The sequence below is a fragment of the Muntiacus reevesi genome, chromosome 3 (assembly GCF_963930625.1).
Source record: "Muntiacus reevesi chromosome 3, mMunRee1.1, whole genome shotgun sequence".
Lineage (NCBI taxonomy): Eukaryota > Metazoa > Chordata > Mammalia > Artiodactyla > Cervidae > Muntiacus > Muntiacus reevesi.
In genome coordinates, this window is record NC_089251.1 from 91,110,804 (window position 1) to 91,129,447 (window position 18,644).

The 18,644-nt window shown below is 53.4% G+C and overlaps 1 protein-coding gene across 2 annotated transcripts in view; it reads left to right on the top strand.

The window, feature by feature from the left end:
• Positions 1-2,612: 2,612 nt before the first annotated feature.
• The window catches only part of TET3 (tet methylcytosine dioxygenase 3), a 106,072-nt gene continuing 90,040 nt past the window's right edge, over positions 2,613-18,644 (top strand). The window contains exons 1-2 of one of the 2 annotated variants that reach the window (XM_065929576.1): positions 2,613-3,424; positions 5,440-6,163. In XM_065929576.1, the coding sequence (XP_065785648.1) occupies positions 5,861-6,163 (303 nt within the window). In that variant the 5' untranslated portion in view covers positions 2,613-3,424; positions 5,440-5,860. Of the gene's footprint in view, positions 3,425-4,516; positions 4,635-5,439; positions 6,164-18,644 lie in introns of those variants that run through there. The other variant, XM_065929575.1, reaches the window with a different exon arrangement.

Here is an 18,644-nt window from a genome sequence, read left to right on the forward strand (position 1 = left end):
TCCCTTACCTGAAAATGGTTATAGTAACAACCGGCTTCTCTGGTAGCTCAGATGGTAAAGTATCTGCCTGCAATTTAGGAGACTAAAGTTTGATCCCTGGGTCGGGAAGATCCTCTGGTGAAAGGAATGGCTACCCATTCCAGTATTTTTGCCTGGAGAATTCCATGGACAGATGAGCCTGGCGGGCTACAGTCTATAGGGTCGCAAAGGGTCAGATACGTCTGAGTGACTAAAAAACACACACACACACATAATAATAATAACTATGTCATAGAAAGAAAAGGAAAGTTACATTTGCACATTTGGTATACTCTTCAGACAGACTGAGAAAGGGTATAGAAAGAAAAAAGGAAAGCTCTATGCAAATGTAAGTTGATAATGTTTTTAACCAAAACATGACCAAAGAAGAAACATAAAATGAACTTCCCAATGCCTTCAGTCTTTAAAACCAAGCTAAAGTGTGGACATTGGAGTGTATTTACATTTCTGCAAAAGGTCCCATAATACAAAGTTCATTCTTCAAATAGGACAAATTGCTTATTACCTAAAAGGGAAGCAGTGGTGTCAAATGCCTCAGAGAAGGTCAGTCACATTCAATCACTTGCTGGTTGGGCAAACACCCAGCAGTGGCGCTTCCACGCAGTGACTTCCCGGAAGAGCCGCGCGCGCACATCCAATTACACCTCTTGTGCCCTTTGCTCAGTGCTGAATTAAGGTTCAGTTCATCAATGGAAGCCCTCCTTATTCCCCAGCCCCACCTCCATCCCCCTCCTGCGACACGCCCCCTGTCAATTTTGTAGTGCCAGCAGTCCTTTAGGCTTTCCCCTCTCCAGACGGTATTTCCCTTTCTAGCCCTCGGACCACCGGCGCAACCAGGTCCTGACCAGACCGGAGCGAATGCCTAAAAGGCTCAGCCCTCGGCCCCTGGGGATGGGGCCCGCCAGGCCGGTTTATAAATGGAGCCTCCTTGGGTCCGCCTCCTCTAAGCGCCTCCGGCGTGATCTTGGCCGGCGCCTAGGTGCTGAAGTAGCTTCCCGTCCGGTTCTCAAAGTTGAGGGTGCAACACCTGAAGGGCTTGTTAAAACAGAGCGCTGCGCCCCACCCCCAGACTTTCTGCCGGAGTAGGTTTAGGGTGGGGTCCAAGAGCTTGCATTTTCTAACAAGTGCCCAGGTGTCGGTGACGCTGCGCATCCGGGACCGCACTTAGCTTCTAGGCTGCCTGGAGACGGAGAGGCTCGCTGGCCACCTCCACGCCGGTCCCGGCTGCTCTGCTGCCCTGAGCGCTGGTCTAGTAGGAAGAACCCGGCAGCACAGGAGGCTGCAGCCCTGGGAAGGCAGGGCCTGAGGAATTTGGACTTTATCTTAGGGGCCCCTGAAGGGTTCCTGCAGGTAGGAAAGCAAGCAGGAATAAACCTCGGAAGCCTGTGGGTGTTCGGTGTTACCAGGATATTTCATTCATCAGGTTCTCCTGAACTCGTTTCTGCATTGAACACATATTGACTGAGTGTCTAGGTTTAGGGTTGTAACAGTGAAAAGACAGGGTCCCAACCCTCGAAGGGCTCATAGTAACTAGGAAGGAAATGTGCAAACGATTACAATACAGGTAAGACAACTGTTTCTAGGGAGGCAGCGTCAAACTTCTGGGGAGGGAGAGTGGGTGGGACTCGGAGTCTGAGGAGCCGGAAGCCGTTTCATGGAAGAACTGGCGTTTATGCAGAGACTTGCAGAATGAATGGGAATTTGGCAGGTAGAAGGAGAAACTGGGAAGGGGTTAAAGTGGGAAGGGTTAGGCAGACGGAATGAGCGACAAGACTGCTGAAATACAAGGTTCCAGAGGGAGACTGAGAGCTTGTCTGGTAGGCTAACCGGCTTCCCTCCGACCTCTCTGGCTGCTCCTCTGTCTCCTTTCTTTGCTGGCCTCTTGTCAGCTGCTGTCCCTCACGAGCTGGCATTTGCCAGGGCTCTGGCCTGGCTGCCTTTTCCTCTCACTCTCCATGTCCACTCCTCCAAACGTGAGGCCCTGAGCTGCTCCCTGTCGGGGCCCACATGTGTTTCCAGCTGAAGCCTAGCCTCCTCAGCTCCACGCAGATGGCCCCAGTGCCTCCTGCCTACCTTGGTGAATGGGGCGCTCATCCACCTTCTCACCTAAGCCAGAGGATTCTGTGAAACGCCTCTTCCATATACAGCTGGTGAAGAGTGAACTGGCACAGTAAATTGCTGGTGCCATTCACCAAGACAGAAAACAAGAGGAAAAATGCCGGGCTCAAATTCTGTCTACAATTCACTAACTGAGCGACCTTGAGCAAGTTAATCTATTTTCTTACCTGTAAAGTGGGTTTCAAGATTGTCATACGGCTCACAAGGTTGTTATATGGATTAAACAATAATTGTTATTTATTAAGCACTATGTTAAGTATTTTGTATGGGTTCTTTCAGAGTTGGTGAGTCAATGGTCACTCTGCTACTACGTGCCAGAGCCAGGTCTGGAACCCACAGTTCCCCACCTCCTAAGCCACCTTATTCCTTGTCACACTCTCTGGAGATTGTCTATCAAATAGGGAAATACTTACAATATAATGTTAAGTAAAAAGTGGACAACAAATTGCATAACCAGTGTGAGTGCAGCCATCTTTTAAAAAAAGGAAATACTCTAAACACAGAAAACGCTAGAAGGAAATAGAGCAAACGGTTAAATGTTGTATTGAGGTTATTTTTGTCTTCTAGTTTTCTATTTCCTGTGTTTTCTTTAATATACGTAATGTTTATTAAAAATATTTAAAACACTAAACATTCATTACATTAAAAACAATTACAAACTGTTCTCATGTTTGACTGAAAATTACACTCCATTGGTATCTCTTCTCAGTTCTAGTCTTAACTTCCCTGAACAGAAATTCTTTCCTACTCTCAAAGGCCAGAGTAGGAAGTAGGTATTGCAGCCATGTTCACCACCCTCCCCACAGCTGACAACCTGGCCACTCGAGGAGGCTGTCAAAATCAGGTCTGTGGGGAGGGACGTCCCAGACAGAACGCGGGCTTCTCCTACCGCCTAGGGCTTTCTGGACAGCGCTGCTTGAAATCAATTACTTTTTTCTTCTTCTAAATAAGCGGCCGAATGCTCTTTTTCCAGTTCTGGCTGAGTTGTTAGCTTCAGCCCAGTGGTGACGCCTGCCAGGTACCTGGCTCGGTGAACACCGCCCAAACTGGTCAGGCCAGTCCTCTCGTGGATGTTTCTGCCAGGACTTGCCTCTGTGTGTGTGTGTGTGTGTGTGTGTGTGTGTGTGTGTGTGTTGTTAGAGACCCACCCTTCTCCCCAGCAACCCAGGTAGGTGGAAGGTAGCTTCGGGGACCAGCCTGGCAGTGAAGCCAGATGGGTGGAGCTGAATTAATCTAACCTGGAATTTCAACTTGGCCTGCACAACAGGTGAGAGGAAAAAAGCAGCAGAGAGAACGGGCAGTTAGGCAACTTAGAATATTCTTATGCCTTGCCCCTTGCCCCCTGGCTGGAAAACAGCCCGGGGTGACTTTTCAAAGTCTTTGCGATGGGTTATAGGGCTCGACCCCTCGGAGGCTGTCCGAGCCCCTCCTGAACGCTGTCCTCCTCGGTTACCCTCCGCGACGCGCCCGTTCCCCCTCCTCTGGGAGGCAGGGCGGGGGTATCGGATTAGTCTTTGTTTTCGACGCGAAAGAGCCGAGTGCGGCGCAGGGGAGGCTCGCGATGGCAGGGCCCCGGGGTCCGCCTGGGTAGGGCGCTGGGCTGCGATCCCGGCGAAGGTTCCTGCCGGCTGGCCCTTGGCCTCTGCTCGCGGGGTATCCCCTCCGTGCCCGCTAGGCTGACTCGGTACGCAAACCCGCGATGTCCCCCATTGTCCTGCCTCGGAATGAGCGAGCGGCGGCCAGGAGAGGGGGGTCAGTGGGGCCCGGAGCTCAGGACTCCCTGGGGCACGGCGGCCGTCCCAGGCCGCTCAGCCCGCAGGGAGTGGCAGGAAGTGGGGGCACCGAGGCCGGCTCGGCCGAGGGCCTAGGCTGGGAGGTCCGCGTGCCCCACCCCGCGCCGCCCGCCGCGCCCGCTCGGCTGCAGAAGCGCCGGAGGGCGGGGGCGCCCAACCCGAGGAGGGCGGCCGGGTCCCGGGAGGACCGACCGCGGGGGAGGGGAGGTACTGCAGGTGCAAAGGCGCGGCGTCCGGGCCGGGCCCTGCCCCCATCCGCTCCGGGACCGCCCGCGCCGTCCCCTCCCCCTCCACGGAACTACCCCCCTCGCGCAGCCCCGAGCCCGGCGGAGGGGGCGGCGGCGGGGCCGGCGGGGCTCGGCGGGGCCGCACGTGCGCGCCCTCCCGGGCGGGGGAGTCCCCGGGCGAGCACGTGCCGCGGCGCGCGGGGGGCGGGGAGTCCCGCGGACGCCTTCATTGCTGCTGCTGCTGCCGCCGCGGCCGCCGCTGCCTCTTCCTTCCTCCTGCGCCGTCCCCTCATCGGCCCGGGCGGGGGGCTCCGTGCGCCGAGCTCGGTCGGGCCAGGCGCTCCAGGAGGCGGGCGCCCCAGGCGGCGGCGGCGGCGGCGGCCGCGACGGTGGTGGCGGCGGCGCGGGCCGGGAAACTTTGCCCCTTTGTGCGCTCCGCCCCGGAGGCGGCGGGCAGGTCGGTGCAGTCGGTGCCTTTCCGGCTCCGGGGTGGGGGAGGGGAGGCCTGGGGGGGGGGAACCCGCAGGGGAGGGGACGGTCGGGGGGGGGGGGGGACCCGCTACTTTGTTGCGGGAGACGAGGCGGGGTGCTGCGGGTCACAGTGTAGCGGAGCCGGGCGGGGGCGGCGGGGCGGGGCGGGGGCTGCGGAGCCGCCGAAGCCGAGCGGCCGAGGCCCCAGAACAAAGGAGCCCGAGCGGCTGCGCGCGCGCGGCCGGGCCTGAGCCGGAGCGCGCCCCCCTCCCCGCGCCCCCTCGTTGGAGCGGGCCGCCCTCCAGGGTCCGGCCCGCTGGCGGGGCGGCCGGCGCGGGCTACCCCGGGCGCGCCCCACTCCAGGCCGCCTCAGTGCCCGGGGCGCCCGGGCAGCCCCGCCGAGTGAAGCTCTCGGCAAACTTTATTTTGAAAGCTGTGCTCCCTTGGGGAAGGCCCAGCGACCTCCAGTGAGGGGCGTGTGGGAATTTTGGCAGAACTCTCCCAAGCCCGTGGGGCTGGGAAACAGGACAACTTTCTTAGACATCTCTCCTTGACCGCCCCATAGATTCGCCGTCCAGGTTTCCTTAACACCCCGTCAGGCCCGCGTCCCGCTCCATTAGGGAGCGGGTGCCAGTGTGCCCTGCCAGAGGTTGTGGACACAATTTCATGAGAGCAAGCCCGTTCTCTTCCCCCAGCTTCTCTTTTCCCAGAAGCAGGAAGAGGTAACAGGAAGAGTGAAAGTTGTCCCCCAGCCCCGAGTGATGCGCTTCCCCTTTCTGTCTCTTTTCCAGGCTGCGCGCTGCCTTCTCCATCATTCTGACCCGGGAGAGGAAAAGCCAGAGGAGAACCTCCTCACCCTCCCCTGCCCCCGTCACACACCCACCTGCTCACCTCATGCCTGGGTCCAGGGTGGGTGAGGGTGAGGAGCCCACCCAGCCAAGATGACCCCTTCTCTGGGGACTGCCGCTGATGTCCTCCCCCCGATCCCGGGCCCCGGCAGGTGGGAGAGTGGCCCCCAACTGAGTCCTGTCAGACTGCTGCAGAGGAGGTGAAGCGGGGTTGAGAAGAGGTGCCCGTCCCGCAGCCTGGAGCTACTTGCCTTCGCTCTGTAGATTTTGACTGCTTTAGGAAGAAGGACTTGGTGGCCTTTGCAGGCAGGAAGCTGGACTGTGGCTCTGCCCCAGCACCTATGCCCCCACCTCTGGCAACGTCATGAGTCAGTTTCAGGTGCCCCTGGCAGTCCAGCCGGACCTGCCAGGCCTTTATGACTTCCCTCAGGGCCAGGTGATGGTAGCGGGCTACCAGGGGCCTGGGCTTCCAGTGGCCGGGAGTGAACCCCAACTCCGAGGGGGTGGAGATGGGCGGAAGAAGCGGAAACGGTGTGGTACTTGTGAGCCCTGCCGGCGGCTGGAAAACTGTGGGGCTTGCACCAGCTGTACCAACCGCCGCACACACCAAATCTGCAAACTGCGCAAGTGTGAGGTGCTGAAGAAAAAAGTGGGGCTTCTCAAGGAGGTAAGCTGGGTCTTGCTTGACAGCCCTGTTCCTTGAGGGTGCTGCATTCACAAGAGCCTTGCTGAAGACCCTTAAGTCCATTCTCCTGTTTTGATCCTCCTGGTCCAACTTTGAGTTGGGCTGTGAATAGGAGAGTAGCTGCCTTTAGAAGATGGTTTGGGCTAGTTTGCCGCGCTTACAATTGGTGGGAGGGTAACCAGGTTGCACAGGACTTTAAGCTAGCACTCTCATCCCTGGTGTTTGCATTTGACATGGGACAATGGTATCCAGCTTTATCTTTAGAAGTTTTTTGTCTGCTTGAAGCTTCACATATATTTCAAGGTCATGCTAATGCTTGGGTGATCTGGGAGTGATGGTGTCAGGTAAGGGTTGGAGGCTGATGCTTTGGGAAGGAAAAATTTGGAGTGACAGGATGGTCTTATGCTGCCCTGATGGAGTGGGATGTTTCTTTCCCTAAATCTTTTTTTGGGTGCCATGCTTTTGGGGATGGTACCTAAAAATATTTGGGAATTTAATGAGAACCCCATGGTTTGAGTTCCCCTGCTAGACAGTACTTCTTGAGGTCAAGGACTTTTTATGCCTTGTGTTCTTAGGACCTGGCTCAGTTCCTTGGTGTGTCGGAAGCCCTCAGATGTTAATTGAATGAATGAATGAATGATGTGCGTTTGAGACGCTGTCAACCCCAGGAAGGAGTACTCCTTTAATTGGGAGTTGGGAGGGCAAGGGAGGGGAGGAGGAGTTGGAATGAGAACAGAGAGGGGAGAGGGAGGCGGTGGCACCGCACTGGCCGCCTTGCCTTTACATGCTGGTGGTGGGTTGCCGGCCGTGAGGCTGGTGGCAGCCGTAACGGCGGAGAGTTGGCAGAAGTAGGGACGAGCGAAGTGAAGCAGCTTGGGAGGAGCGGTGTAGCGGCCGAGGTCGCTCCAGGCAGCGGGACTCGCGCTGGACAGAGACCGGGGCCTGTGCTGTCTGTGGGGCTTCCCCGCTTTGCCACTGATTTGTCCAAGGGCTCGGACGGCTCAGGTCCCCTCTCTGAGTCTGTCTTCTCCCTGGGGACGTGGAGGGGCTGTGCTTCTTGGCCTTTGAAGCCCTTTCCAGCTGAGCTGGAAACCGCTGTGCTTCTGGGAGCCGGGGCACCTGTGGCTTCTGATGGGCTGGCGCCTTGCACTTGGGATTTCCCTGACCGCTGAGTTCAGAGCTGTGCCGCCAGTTTGGTGGGGCCGTGGTCTTGTGGCTGGGAAGAAGGATCCAAGTGTTTTGGTCAGGAAAGTGGCCGTTGCTGGGGTGTTTCTGCCGCTTCTTTCCTTCTCCTGCCCGCTCCCTGTGGAAGCTGCATATCACAGTCCAGGGATGGCGGATGGGTGCCCTGTTTCCCCAGTCTAAGGTTAAAGCAGACATCTGGATCACATCTGTAGCTCCCCACCCCAGCCTGGGAGACTGTGTGCCGCCCCTTTCTGTTGCTGCTGTTTACGGGGGAGTTGGTATCCTGCTGGCCCAGTGCCCTGTGGGTCATTTCTGAAAGCGGGGGTGGGACCAGGGGCAGGCTTCACTCCTGGGCACGAGCTCTGGTTTCGGTATAAGGAGGACATGCCCCATCTACTTTGTAAGGCTTGGTTCCTTTGCTTGCTTCCTTCTAGGGTTTATCTCGTCCTTTTCTGCCTTCCTCTCACTCCATTCCTCTCAAACCCTGGGGGATGAGCTTTCTGGGCTGGATGTTCCTAGAATGCGTGGCTCTTGTGAACCATGTTTAAGTTCTTCTTTTGGCAACAAGGAGGTGCACCTGAGTGAAAGGGGCTGGGAGTGTAGCCAGGGGCCTGTCATCCTTGTGTGTAAGCTGCTGCCCTGGGTTACCAGTGGTCGCGCTTAAGAGAGGAGGAATCTGGCGTGGCTGAAGCTTAGAGTCAAGCCCCTGGATGTCTGCGTCCCTGTGGACCTTGCACAGCCGGCTGCCTCTCAAGGCCCCCGGGACTGGGGAGAACGCAGCTGGTGGCCCGTGGTTCCCCCAGACAGAGGGTCCGGACCAGTGCTGCCTCGTGACGAGTTCTCTGGGTTTCTGCAGAAACCATGGAAAGGGGACAATGGAGTGGGCTTTGTCTTAAAGCTAACTTTATTTGACTGAAAGAGAACTTTGTTTTAGGGATAGGTACTTTCTACTTTTTGATGTTTGAAAATATACTTTCTTTTATGGAATGGAAGTGTTGATAGAAAGTAGATCTTTTTTTTTTTCCCCCTAAAAAAGAGTCTTTACTTGGCAAAATACAGAATAGTAACTAGTGTCTCTCACCATAATTTTTTTTTAATTGGTCTGTGAAGGCTAAGAGCGTGGGAACCACTGTCCAGGCAACACTCTATTTGACAAATGTATCGCTGGCAGAGCTGACGGGCCCTCTAGGCTGTTCCTGAGTGAGAGCCCAGGGAACCAACCTGGCATTTATAGCCCCTAGGGGACTGCTGGGACCTTCACTACCAGGTCCGAGCAGCCGTGTAAAAGAGGGGACATGTCCCAGGATCTGGGAGGTTGGGAAAGGAGGAAACCTATCCCTTGGAAATAGAACTTTAGATCTTAGCCCCTGCTCTTCAGGTGGGACAAGACAGCACCCCAGGAGCCTCCTGGGGGTCACGTCCTCCCCTTGCATCCGTGCTTCTGTCTCCTCTTTGGGGATCCTTTCTTCACGTCCATCCTGTCCCCACCTCCTCCAGGTTCCTTTGGGACTTCCTCAGAGCTGTCTGCTGACAGCTGCTTTGTGTCATCCTGTAAGAGGGGGAACATTATCTTGATTTTCTTGTCTTCTTCCCTGCTCCTCACTGTTTTACCCAGTGTGGGTAGGTGGTGCTACAGAGCCCCTCTAGTCAGAGACATTCCATATTTTAAAACTAGAGGTGGCTCCCAGGCCTGTTCCTGTCCACCACAGAGGTAAGTGACTACACTCCTCTGGGCCCTAAAGAGAGGTAACACGCCTGAAGGAGTTCATTTCTGCAGCGGTGGTCTTCCTTCCTGGTTGCAGAAGGATTAGGATCCTAGGCTGATGTCGGAGGCTGTTTGACTTCCACATCCTTGTTACCTGAGTGGTGGCTTGTAGCACAGTGAAGATGGCTGATTAGAAAAGTAGGATTTGGTGAGTGTGGAGATGCAGAGCCCAGCATAAGTACTGTGCAGCATATTCTCTTGAGCATTGTTTTTTTTTTTTTCCTCACATGTCAGATGGGGTCACCCTTCTTTGTGAGGATTAATTGAGATAAAACACGCAGAATGTCTAGTACATGGTAGGTAATCAGTGTCTGGTGACAAAACATTCCTAGAACATCTAGAAGAGAATTAATCTTTATGCATAAAAATTGTGTATGTTAGTCTCTGAGCTGTAATTGTTAATTAAATATTTATTTCAAGACATCCCAGCTTACTCACAGAACTGTGGGGCCAGGCAAGAGGAGGGAGGAGTTTGCCAACCTCTTTCCTGGGGGAGGAGGCTGGACATCCAGGAGCAAGGAGCCGGTGTGGCCCTGGGCCTGACTGAAAAGTTACCCATGGGTGAGGGAAGTGAGCGTTTGATAAAAGAGGGTAGGAGAAAAACTCCTTGGGAAAAAAAACCTTCCTGGAAGTATGTATACATAAGGTTGGGAGCATGATTGAGACTATTGTGGGTGAGAAGTAGAAATATATATGGTGTGCCTCCGCCAAGTGGATTCCATGGCGGAAACAAAGCTCCATGCCCGTGTTGAGAAAAGATACTTTGGAATGTGGGATCTCTCGACAATATCGGAACACCTGACCAATTCTTGCCTTACCTGCTAGTGGTGCTGTCTTCCTGACGGTGGAAGCTGTGGGTGGGTGGGGTAGTGGATGCTATCAGTAGGGTAGCAGTTCCCACCAGCAAAGGGAGAATTGATTGGTGAAGTAGAAGTGATGAGACTGGGAGCCCATCTCAGCATTTGTGAGTCCAGGGAGAAGCCTGGGCAAGGAGAGGTGTTGACCATAGACTTCAGAAAATTGTTTTTCAGATGCAAACAGTTTTAAACCCCATGGCTACAGACTCTAAAAGGGAAGTTAGCTGGAGGGATAGGATTGCTTTTTAAAAAGAGAATGCTGACTCAACAATCCTAAATGGGGCCCTAAGGAGGAAGGTGGTGGGGGCTAAGAGCTGAACCATCTGTGTGGCTGCTTGGGCAGCTGTCTAGTGAGTGCAGATGGTGAAAGATCATGCTTTTTACATGGAAAGGGGGTGCGAGTCATTGGTAGTCTGACCCTTTAAGAAGAATATTAGAGAGTCCAGTGGCCAGAATGTGCTGAGGTGGTGGAAGATGCTCAAGACAATAAACATCTTTTATATGTTCCCAATAAGAACAGAGAAGGAAAGGGTGGTCTTACAGTTTTGGAGCAGAACTGGTGACAGAGAGAAGCCACTGGGTCCCTGTTGTGTCAGGGAGTATAGACTGGAGAAAGTATAAACCATGACATGTGTGGTTAGGGAGGGAGAGCCAGTTACCCTACCTGAATCTGAGTCATCAGCTTCCTACTACACACCTTCAGGAATGCCCATGGACTGGCATCGTTGTGGAATTAGATGACGATTGGGAGAGAGCCAGAAGACCAGAGACAGTTAGAAAGTTCAATTTTTCAAAGATATGCTGGAAATTGTAAACCAGTGGCAGTTTTTGACCATCCTAGAGCAGATTTCTAAATCAGTTATTTTTTATCTATGGCTGTGCTGGGGCCTTGTTGCCGCCCGCTGGCTCCTCTCTAGTGGTGGGCGGGGGGCTACCCTCCAGTCGCGATGCTCGGGCTTCTGATTGCAGTGGCTTTTTCTGTTGTGCAGCGCGGGCTCTAGGGCATGTGGGCTCCAGGGCATGTGGGCTCAGTAGTTGTGTTGCATGGACTTAGTTGTTATGTGGTGTATGGAATCTTCCCAGATCAGGGATCAAACCCCTGTCCCCTGCATTGGCAGGCAGACTGTTAACCACTGTACGACCAGGGAAGTCCTAGAGCAGATTTTCTAAAAGGTGGCTCATGAGACGTAGAAAGACAAACGGTGGGCTGAGGGATCCCTGTGGTTCTCTACAAAGCAACTGAAGTCAAACCAGTGGACCTGGATTTCTGCAAATAAATGGTAGTGCTTCCTTCCAGCTTCATAGATCAGAGGGCCAATTTTTTTTTATTTAGAGTCATTCTGAAGAGGACACAGGTATAACTACCTTTTCAGAATTTTTATCAACCAGTGTGGATCAGGGATTCCATGTTGGGATCACCTGGATCCCACTCCCAGGGATTCTGTCAGTCGTTTGATTGTCCTGGGGAGGACTCCAATTAGGCTGGTGCTCCCCAGGTATATCTAATGTGTAGTTAGAGTGGAACTTCTCTGACACAGATGAGAGCTGATTTCATGGGCAGTCACTTGGACGGCAAATTGCTCACCCGAATCTTAGGGGACCTGAATGGATTACAACCATATTTCCACCTTGCTAATCAGTGGACTGGCAGAATCAGCATCATCTGGGAGCTTGTTAGAAACGCAGAATCTCAGACCTTACATCAGACTTACTGAATGAGAACCTACACTTTAACCACACTCCCAGGTGATTTGTATGTCCTTGAGAGTTTGAGGAGCCGGTCTGTGGCACTTCTGTGAGTGGAGAAGAGGGTGAGACATGGAAAAGGGGACAGAAATAAGTCTTGATGAACACAGGTAAAGTACTCCCATTGCCAACAAGAGTAAGGAGGGTAACCCAACCTATTTTTTACCCTGTAGGCCAGGGAGACAAGAACATCTTGAGATTTACTCCATGTTTGTTCTTGTTTTTCTGGAGTCCATTTCAGTCTAGTCTTATGAGTTATCAGTAAACCTTTTAAGAACATGTGTGTGTGTCTGTGTGTGTATGAGTGTGTATATGTGTGTGTTCTGAGAACAGTTGGGGAAGGCTTCTCAGAAGATGTTTGCTGCTCAGCAGCCTGACTTGGGACATGGGAGCCCCATGAGGGAGTAGTAGCTGGTGGTAGATGTGAATAGCAGGAGCACATCCATAGAACTCTGGGGTTCATGGCAGGGCCTGGAGGGTTAGGAGCAGAAGAGATGTGTGCCCTCTCCCTCGGATGTAGGTAGGGGCAGGTGTGTGGCTGTGGCAGTTGCAGTGGTGATGCAATATTGAAGTTGAATGGTAAAACACAGGTAAAGGAGATTGGGGCAGTCTGGAGCAGTGGGATTTCGCAAAACTCAATGGAATTTAATCTGGGTAAATGCAAAGTCCTGCAGGTATTTTTAAGAAAAAAAGAAATGTACAAGTAAGGCTCCCTGGCTTTCCAGCAGGTAGGAGGAGTTGAAACTCTAAAAGGTGTGTTGAAAGCCTGTCTCTAGGAGCTCTGTCAAAGTGGGCACACGCAAGGCAACTGAAGAAGACGGTTGTTCAACTTGGAAATGAGTAAGTAGGGGACTCAGGCTAGGACGAGTCCTGTGTGGAAGAGGGTGTTAGTTCCTTCGTGTCGGGGAACGTGCAGAACTTTTGTTAGTGCGTAGAAATTATAAGCAGGCAGACTGAGTGCATGTTTGAAAAAAAGAGTTCTCTAACATTTATAGCTGTTGCAAGACTGAAGAACCAGTCTTGTGCCTGCCTGGGTCTCTGTAGAGCCTGGGATGTTATGCAGACATCCTCTATCAGGTGAGGGCTTCCTCATGTGGTGGCCTCTTGCTCAAACAGTGTAAAGTGTAGCATATTCCTTAGACGACTACATTGCAGATAAAACACTGTTCTTAGGCCATGAAGTTTTTGGTTGATCTCTAGACTTAATCTTAGAGCTGGGTGGGAATATGGTCTGTGAACTTTCTGAAAATTTCAGCCGAGTGTGTGAATGTGCAGGGGTGTTTTTTCTCAGGGGAGAGGGTTTGTGGTTTTCAGCAAATTCTCAGGAGTATTTATGACATCCCAAATTTAAAAAGTATGCTCTACCAGAGCTGTCTGATATGGATGCCGTTAGTTATATGTGGCTACAAAAATTAAATTTAATTCACATGAAATTCAGTAACTCAGTCACACTGGCTGCCTTTCAAGTGGCTTGTAAAAAAAAAAAAAAAAAACAAGTGGCTTGTATGTTAGAGATATATGTGTGTATATATATATTTTATCTGGGTGTGTAATTCTACTAGATGAGTAGTTTCCCTCCATGGTCTCTAAACCCTCACTGAAGCCTGTTTCTGGGTTGGGGAAGTAACTGTCCTGGTTGGCTATTCTCGGAAGGATTTTTTGGGTTAGGGTCCTTATCCCCCTCCCCCCATCCCCGCCAAGGTAAGTGGTGAGAGGGATGAGGAAGCTGGGTTACGGTCTCTGATCCCAGGAGCAGTGCTTTCTTGGGTTCTAACCGAAAGCAAAGCTTATTGCTTCTCATTGAAGGCTTGAGCCATGTTTAAATTATCTGCTGTGGGGAAGAACAATAGGAATGAGAGGTGGCTCCCTATTCAGTTTCTGAAAGTCCCTGGGGGGAGGTGACTCTCCCAGCCTCACTTGTAACCTTGTCTGAGTGTACTGGCTCTGGCAGGGACCCCACCTTGAGTCAGCAGTTACCTCTCTGCCTTGGGCTTCTGGTTCTGGAGGAGGCAGTGTGGTGACGGGGTGAGTTGAAAGAGCAGCCTGGGGGTGGGGGGTCTCAGGAGTTGTCCCTGATTCCCCTCCCCATCCCTTCTTCACAGCTCCCTTGTGGACTGAGGGCTGCATGCTCAGGAGGATGGAAGGTGTTGGAAAGGAAAGGACTCCTTTATCTGCCTTGAGCCCTGCTGCCCTTTGGCTGGGAGGGTCCTTCAGGGTGGCTGTGGGCCTCAGCCTGAGTGTCTGTGCGGGCCCCGCCTGCGGGGGGTGGGCACACCCCTCTGTGGCCTCGTCTCCTGTCACTTGCCTAAGAGATCTGATAACCTGAGTGTTTATTCATCACTGAGGGAGGGGAAAATAAAAGTCGGTGCTCAGTGTGGGGTAACTGGCCAGGCCTCCGGTGACCCCTGGGGGGTTGCTCACTTGCTTCAGGGTGCACAAGATCTGTTCCTGAACTGCTGGTTCTGACCTGTACGCATTCCAACTCCACTGTGCCCACCTCCCCACAGCCAGCCAGGGCGTCCGTGGACAGAATGGTGCGCCTCCCACTACTGGTACAGGGCAATTCTCGATGCTCCAAATGAAAAGAGTTGTGTTAGGTAGACTCATTTGGGCCCGCTGGTCAGAACGCATGTACCCCCTAGTCCCCCACCCCATTTAATTACTGCCAGAGGAATCCTCGGGAAGGAGTGTGGAGATGCTGGGTCAATAATAAGTGACAATGTGCCAGACTAGAGTCTGTTCCCTTCTGAGTCTTTCTTGTGGGAAGGATGCTGAGTGGCTCTCTCTGGTCTCATTTTTTTTTTAAATTTTAATTTAATTTTATTTTTTTGGCTGTGCTGCATGGCATGTGGGATCTTAGTTCCCAGACCAGGGGTGGAACCTGCACCCCTTTCATTGGAAGCACAGAACCTAAACTACTGGACTGCCAGGGGAGTCCCAGTCTTTTGATTGACTGCTCTGCTCGTAAGCTCTGGGTTCCCTGGTTCCCTGGTTGATGCTGGGAATGATCCTGGGGCCCTAGAGGAGAGAGAGAGGAATCTTCTCATGGTGAGGTTGGGTCCAGTCTGGACGGCTGACAGTGCAGGATGGGGTGGGGCGCTGAGAGCCCGTGAGAGGAGAAGAGCTGGTGCTAGAAGGATACGGAGGAGAGGTGCCTTCCTGGAATGTTTGCTCAGTCCCTGGACCTCCTGTGTCCCCTGTGCCGGGGGAGGACACTGGTGTCACTTCAGTTTCTGGAGGCAGGATGTCACCTGCTTTGACTGGTAGACCTGCAAGTTGCCTTCCCAGCCTCCTCCTGCACATCTTGCTCGGGACCGGCTGTGTGTGAGGCGCTGCGCTGAGCCCGAGTTGGCGGTAAAGGGGAGGCAGCATTTACTCTGTCCTTAATGAGCTCACAGTCTGGGCAGGGAGACAAGCGTGGCAACAAATAATTACAGAGCAGTCTGGTAGGGCTACAAGGGGGGGATGCCTTGAGGGCAGAGACCAGTCTTAGTCACTGTTAGGTCAAGAGAGCCCATCATGGAAGGAAAGGGACCTGTTTTGAGAGTTTCAACAGGGTGATATGTGAAGAATGAGGCTGGGGCTTCCAGGAGGAGGGAGGCATCTCCCCTGAAGCTGAGCTGTGCAGAGATGCTACTCAAATGCTTGAGACTGGTGGCAGGGGTGTGAAAGGACATAGACAGAGCACAGGGCACCAACTGAGGGTGTTCATGGATCTTCAAGGTGGAAGGTAAGAGGCTTTGTGTTAATTACTCTTAGAAGGCTTCCCCTGGGGCTGTCCCCAGGTTTCTAAACCACTCAGTATTCCTGTCTCACCTTCTCAGTAACCAATTAAGTTTCTGTTATTCCAATTATTTGCTTGGATCCTGGGACATTTGATGGTCCAGAACTGTTGCATATGGAGTGGGGAGACCCTGACGAAGTTCACAGAATGTAAGATCTTCTTTCAAGCATTTAGCACAGCATGGTGGGGGGAAGGGGTTGTGGGCAGAGCCACACTGCTGCCTCTCAGCCTGGGGGGTCTGGGTGCGTTCTGTTTGTTGGCATGGAAGTGTGCAGGTAGAGTTGCTGGCTGGCTGTGTTTTCCCTCTGACATCACCGGGTGCCTGAGTTCAGTCTGGTTCTCCTGCATCTCCAAGGAGGAGCACCTTTCCTTCCTCTGCTGCTGTTCTTCCACCTCCTCGGCTTTCTCCTCCCCGAGATTGCCGTTGACACAGACTTCCGCTGCCAAAGCTAATTGTGAGGCCTGATCAGTGAATGAAGGCAAAGGCAGTTCCCATGACAACCGCAAAGAGTTTCAAATATAGGGGATGATGTGTGTGATGGGCTGCAATTACTTGGGTGGAAATTGATGCGTGGACACCAGTGACTTCAAACATAGGCTCTGAAGGTGGAGGGGGTGTTGGGTTTCTTTGGCAGGATCCTTTGTGTGGTGGGGAGGGAAGGGAAGGTCACAGACTTCCCCCACATGGGATTCCAAGTGTCTTCAGTGTGTGGAATGCTGGGCAAAAGAAAAAAAAAAAAACCCAGGGCTTTGAAGAGGCACGACTCTAGCCATTCTGGTTGGAGAGGCAGGAGTCACAGACAAATAGCAGTACCAAGTGTCAAGTGAGAAACATTGGAAGTGTTGTCAACTGGCAGAGGACTCGGGTAACCTGAGACGGCTTCCTGGAGGAAGTGGGGCTTGAACTGAGCTTTGAAGTAAAGCCCTGTGGGGAGTGACCTTGTTCAGGACACAGCCATGGCCAGGGAAGAGAAGTCGCCCGTCTGCCCCCTGCCAACTCTAGAAGAGGTAGGTTGATAAAATCGTAGAGCTACGCAGAGCAGCACCACCGATATTGCTGCAAGTGAGGGAGTGATGAGAGCCCAACTCAGGCTCCCGATTTCTCCATCTGTAAAATGGGCTTTAATAATTCCTGTGTCATTGGTTTGTTTTGAGGGGTAAATAAGACACTGTACATCATGCTTCAGTTATGGGGCTTGGCATGGGGTGGCTGCTTGGTTGATCCTCCTGTAAAGCCCCCCAAATCTGTGTCTGGATGCATCCCCATTTCCCAGTCTTTATATATCTGTGTGGGTTCTGGCCTGTGAGGATCTGTGTTTCTGAGGTTCTCTGTGTTGAAGTATTTAGTGGGTTCTGAGAATGAGTTAATCCATTCACCTCTTCCCTAGTGGAGAGGGCTGTGACTCCATTTCTCCTGCTGGGAGTGTAGTAGAGTCTAGGGGTCATGATGGAAAGTGGGGCGAGACCTTCAGCCCGTTTGAGAGGGGTCCCAGTTACCTTTGGGTTGGTCACTGTGAAGCCGATAGAGAGGAGAGGGGTGTGAAGGTGTCAGGTGTGAATTGTGGAGGCAGGTGGTCCCGGTATGCGCCTCTGTGACCCCTTGGAACTCTTGCATTCCAGCTGCTTCAGAGCAGGGCAGAGGCCAGCGTGGGATGGAGGTGGTTGCAGGTGCACTGCCTTGGGGACCGTGGGCTCTGCTAGTGTGTCTGCACGCTGCCAGGGGGTGGGCTGGGACCTGCAGTTGGAGTGGGACTCAGTTAGCACTGCGGGGCGGGGGTGGTTCAAGCAGAGTCAAGGTGGCTCTTGAAGCCTTGGGAGGAAAACATGTGCTGGCTGAACAAGGCTGGGTCTCGGCTATAGGTCAGGTGGCAGGTCCTCTCCTCCCAGGAGAGCACGTGTTCCTCTGATCTCTGGGGACCTCAGAGAGCAGCCCGACCCGGAGAGTGGCTCCTGCACCTCAGTGCCCAGCCCCCTGCCCTTCCACCCTCCTTGTGTAGAAACTCAGCTCAGCACATTCCAGCTCTGTGCAGAGCCTAGTGAGTGGGGAAGACAGGGCCCCTGCCCACGTGGGAGAGACGGCCGTGTAAATAAATAACTGCACTTGGTGTGACTGCTCTAGAAGAGGCCCCGGGAGGAGTGGGGTGAAGCTCATGGGGGCTAGACGAGCTGGGGAGGCAGCAGTGGGAGGTGACGTTTGGATTAAGCCTTGTACCGTATTAGCTTGCCAGGTCGGGGAGAGGCAGGGGAACCTAGGCGAGGAGCAGCATTGCCAAGTCTCTGAGGCGTGAAAATATTACTATTCTCAGACCCATAGCTTAAAGGGAAGTAGTGTGGTTCAAGTGACCCCATCCGTCTTTGCATTTCTCTGAGGTAGGCTGGGAGAGAGGGCTTAAAGAACTGGAATGAGAAATGCCTGACTTGGAATTCTAGCTAACCACTCACCAGCTGTGTGTTGACGGGCAAGTAACTTAACATCTCTAAGCCCGTTTCCCCATAAGGTGGTGTGTGGAGTAAGTCAAACGAGATGCTCCCACAGCGTGCTGGCACAGGGCCTGGTACGTCGCAGGGGCTTGATAAACTGTGGCAGCCGTAGCAGCAACAGTATTGATCGTTACCATCCAAGTAGTGTTAGTTGCTCTTATCCAGCAGCAGGCTGTGTTTGCGGTGGGTGGGTGGGGCAGGGGTTTTGGGGACCGGGATAAAGGAGGGGAACTCGCCTGGCCGGGCCAAGGTCAGAGCTAAGGGGTGCCGAAGCACACGGCTGAGGACCGTGCCTCTTGGCCTGCTTTGTCACCTGCCTTCCTCCCTGCCCTAGGGAGGGGCCCAGGAGGGCTGCCCTTTGTCCCCAGAGGTGAGGCAGGTGTGGTCCCTGGTGCTTCCTGGAGTCTCCTCACCAGAGGCCAGCTCTGCTGTCTCCCCTGAGACATTCTGAGTGCCCCCTTGGAGCTTCAGGGACGGGCATAATTGGGCCGATGTGGTGGAGTTGGTAGCAGAGCACAACACCGGACGCACTCACACATCCTAACTAGTCCTGCAAGCCACACCTGTGAGACAGAAGCAGCGCACCACGCACTCTCTCAGAAATGAAGCATGGTAGTTAGGGGCACCTTCAGTGTGGCAGGCACT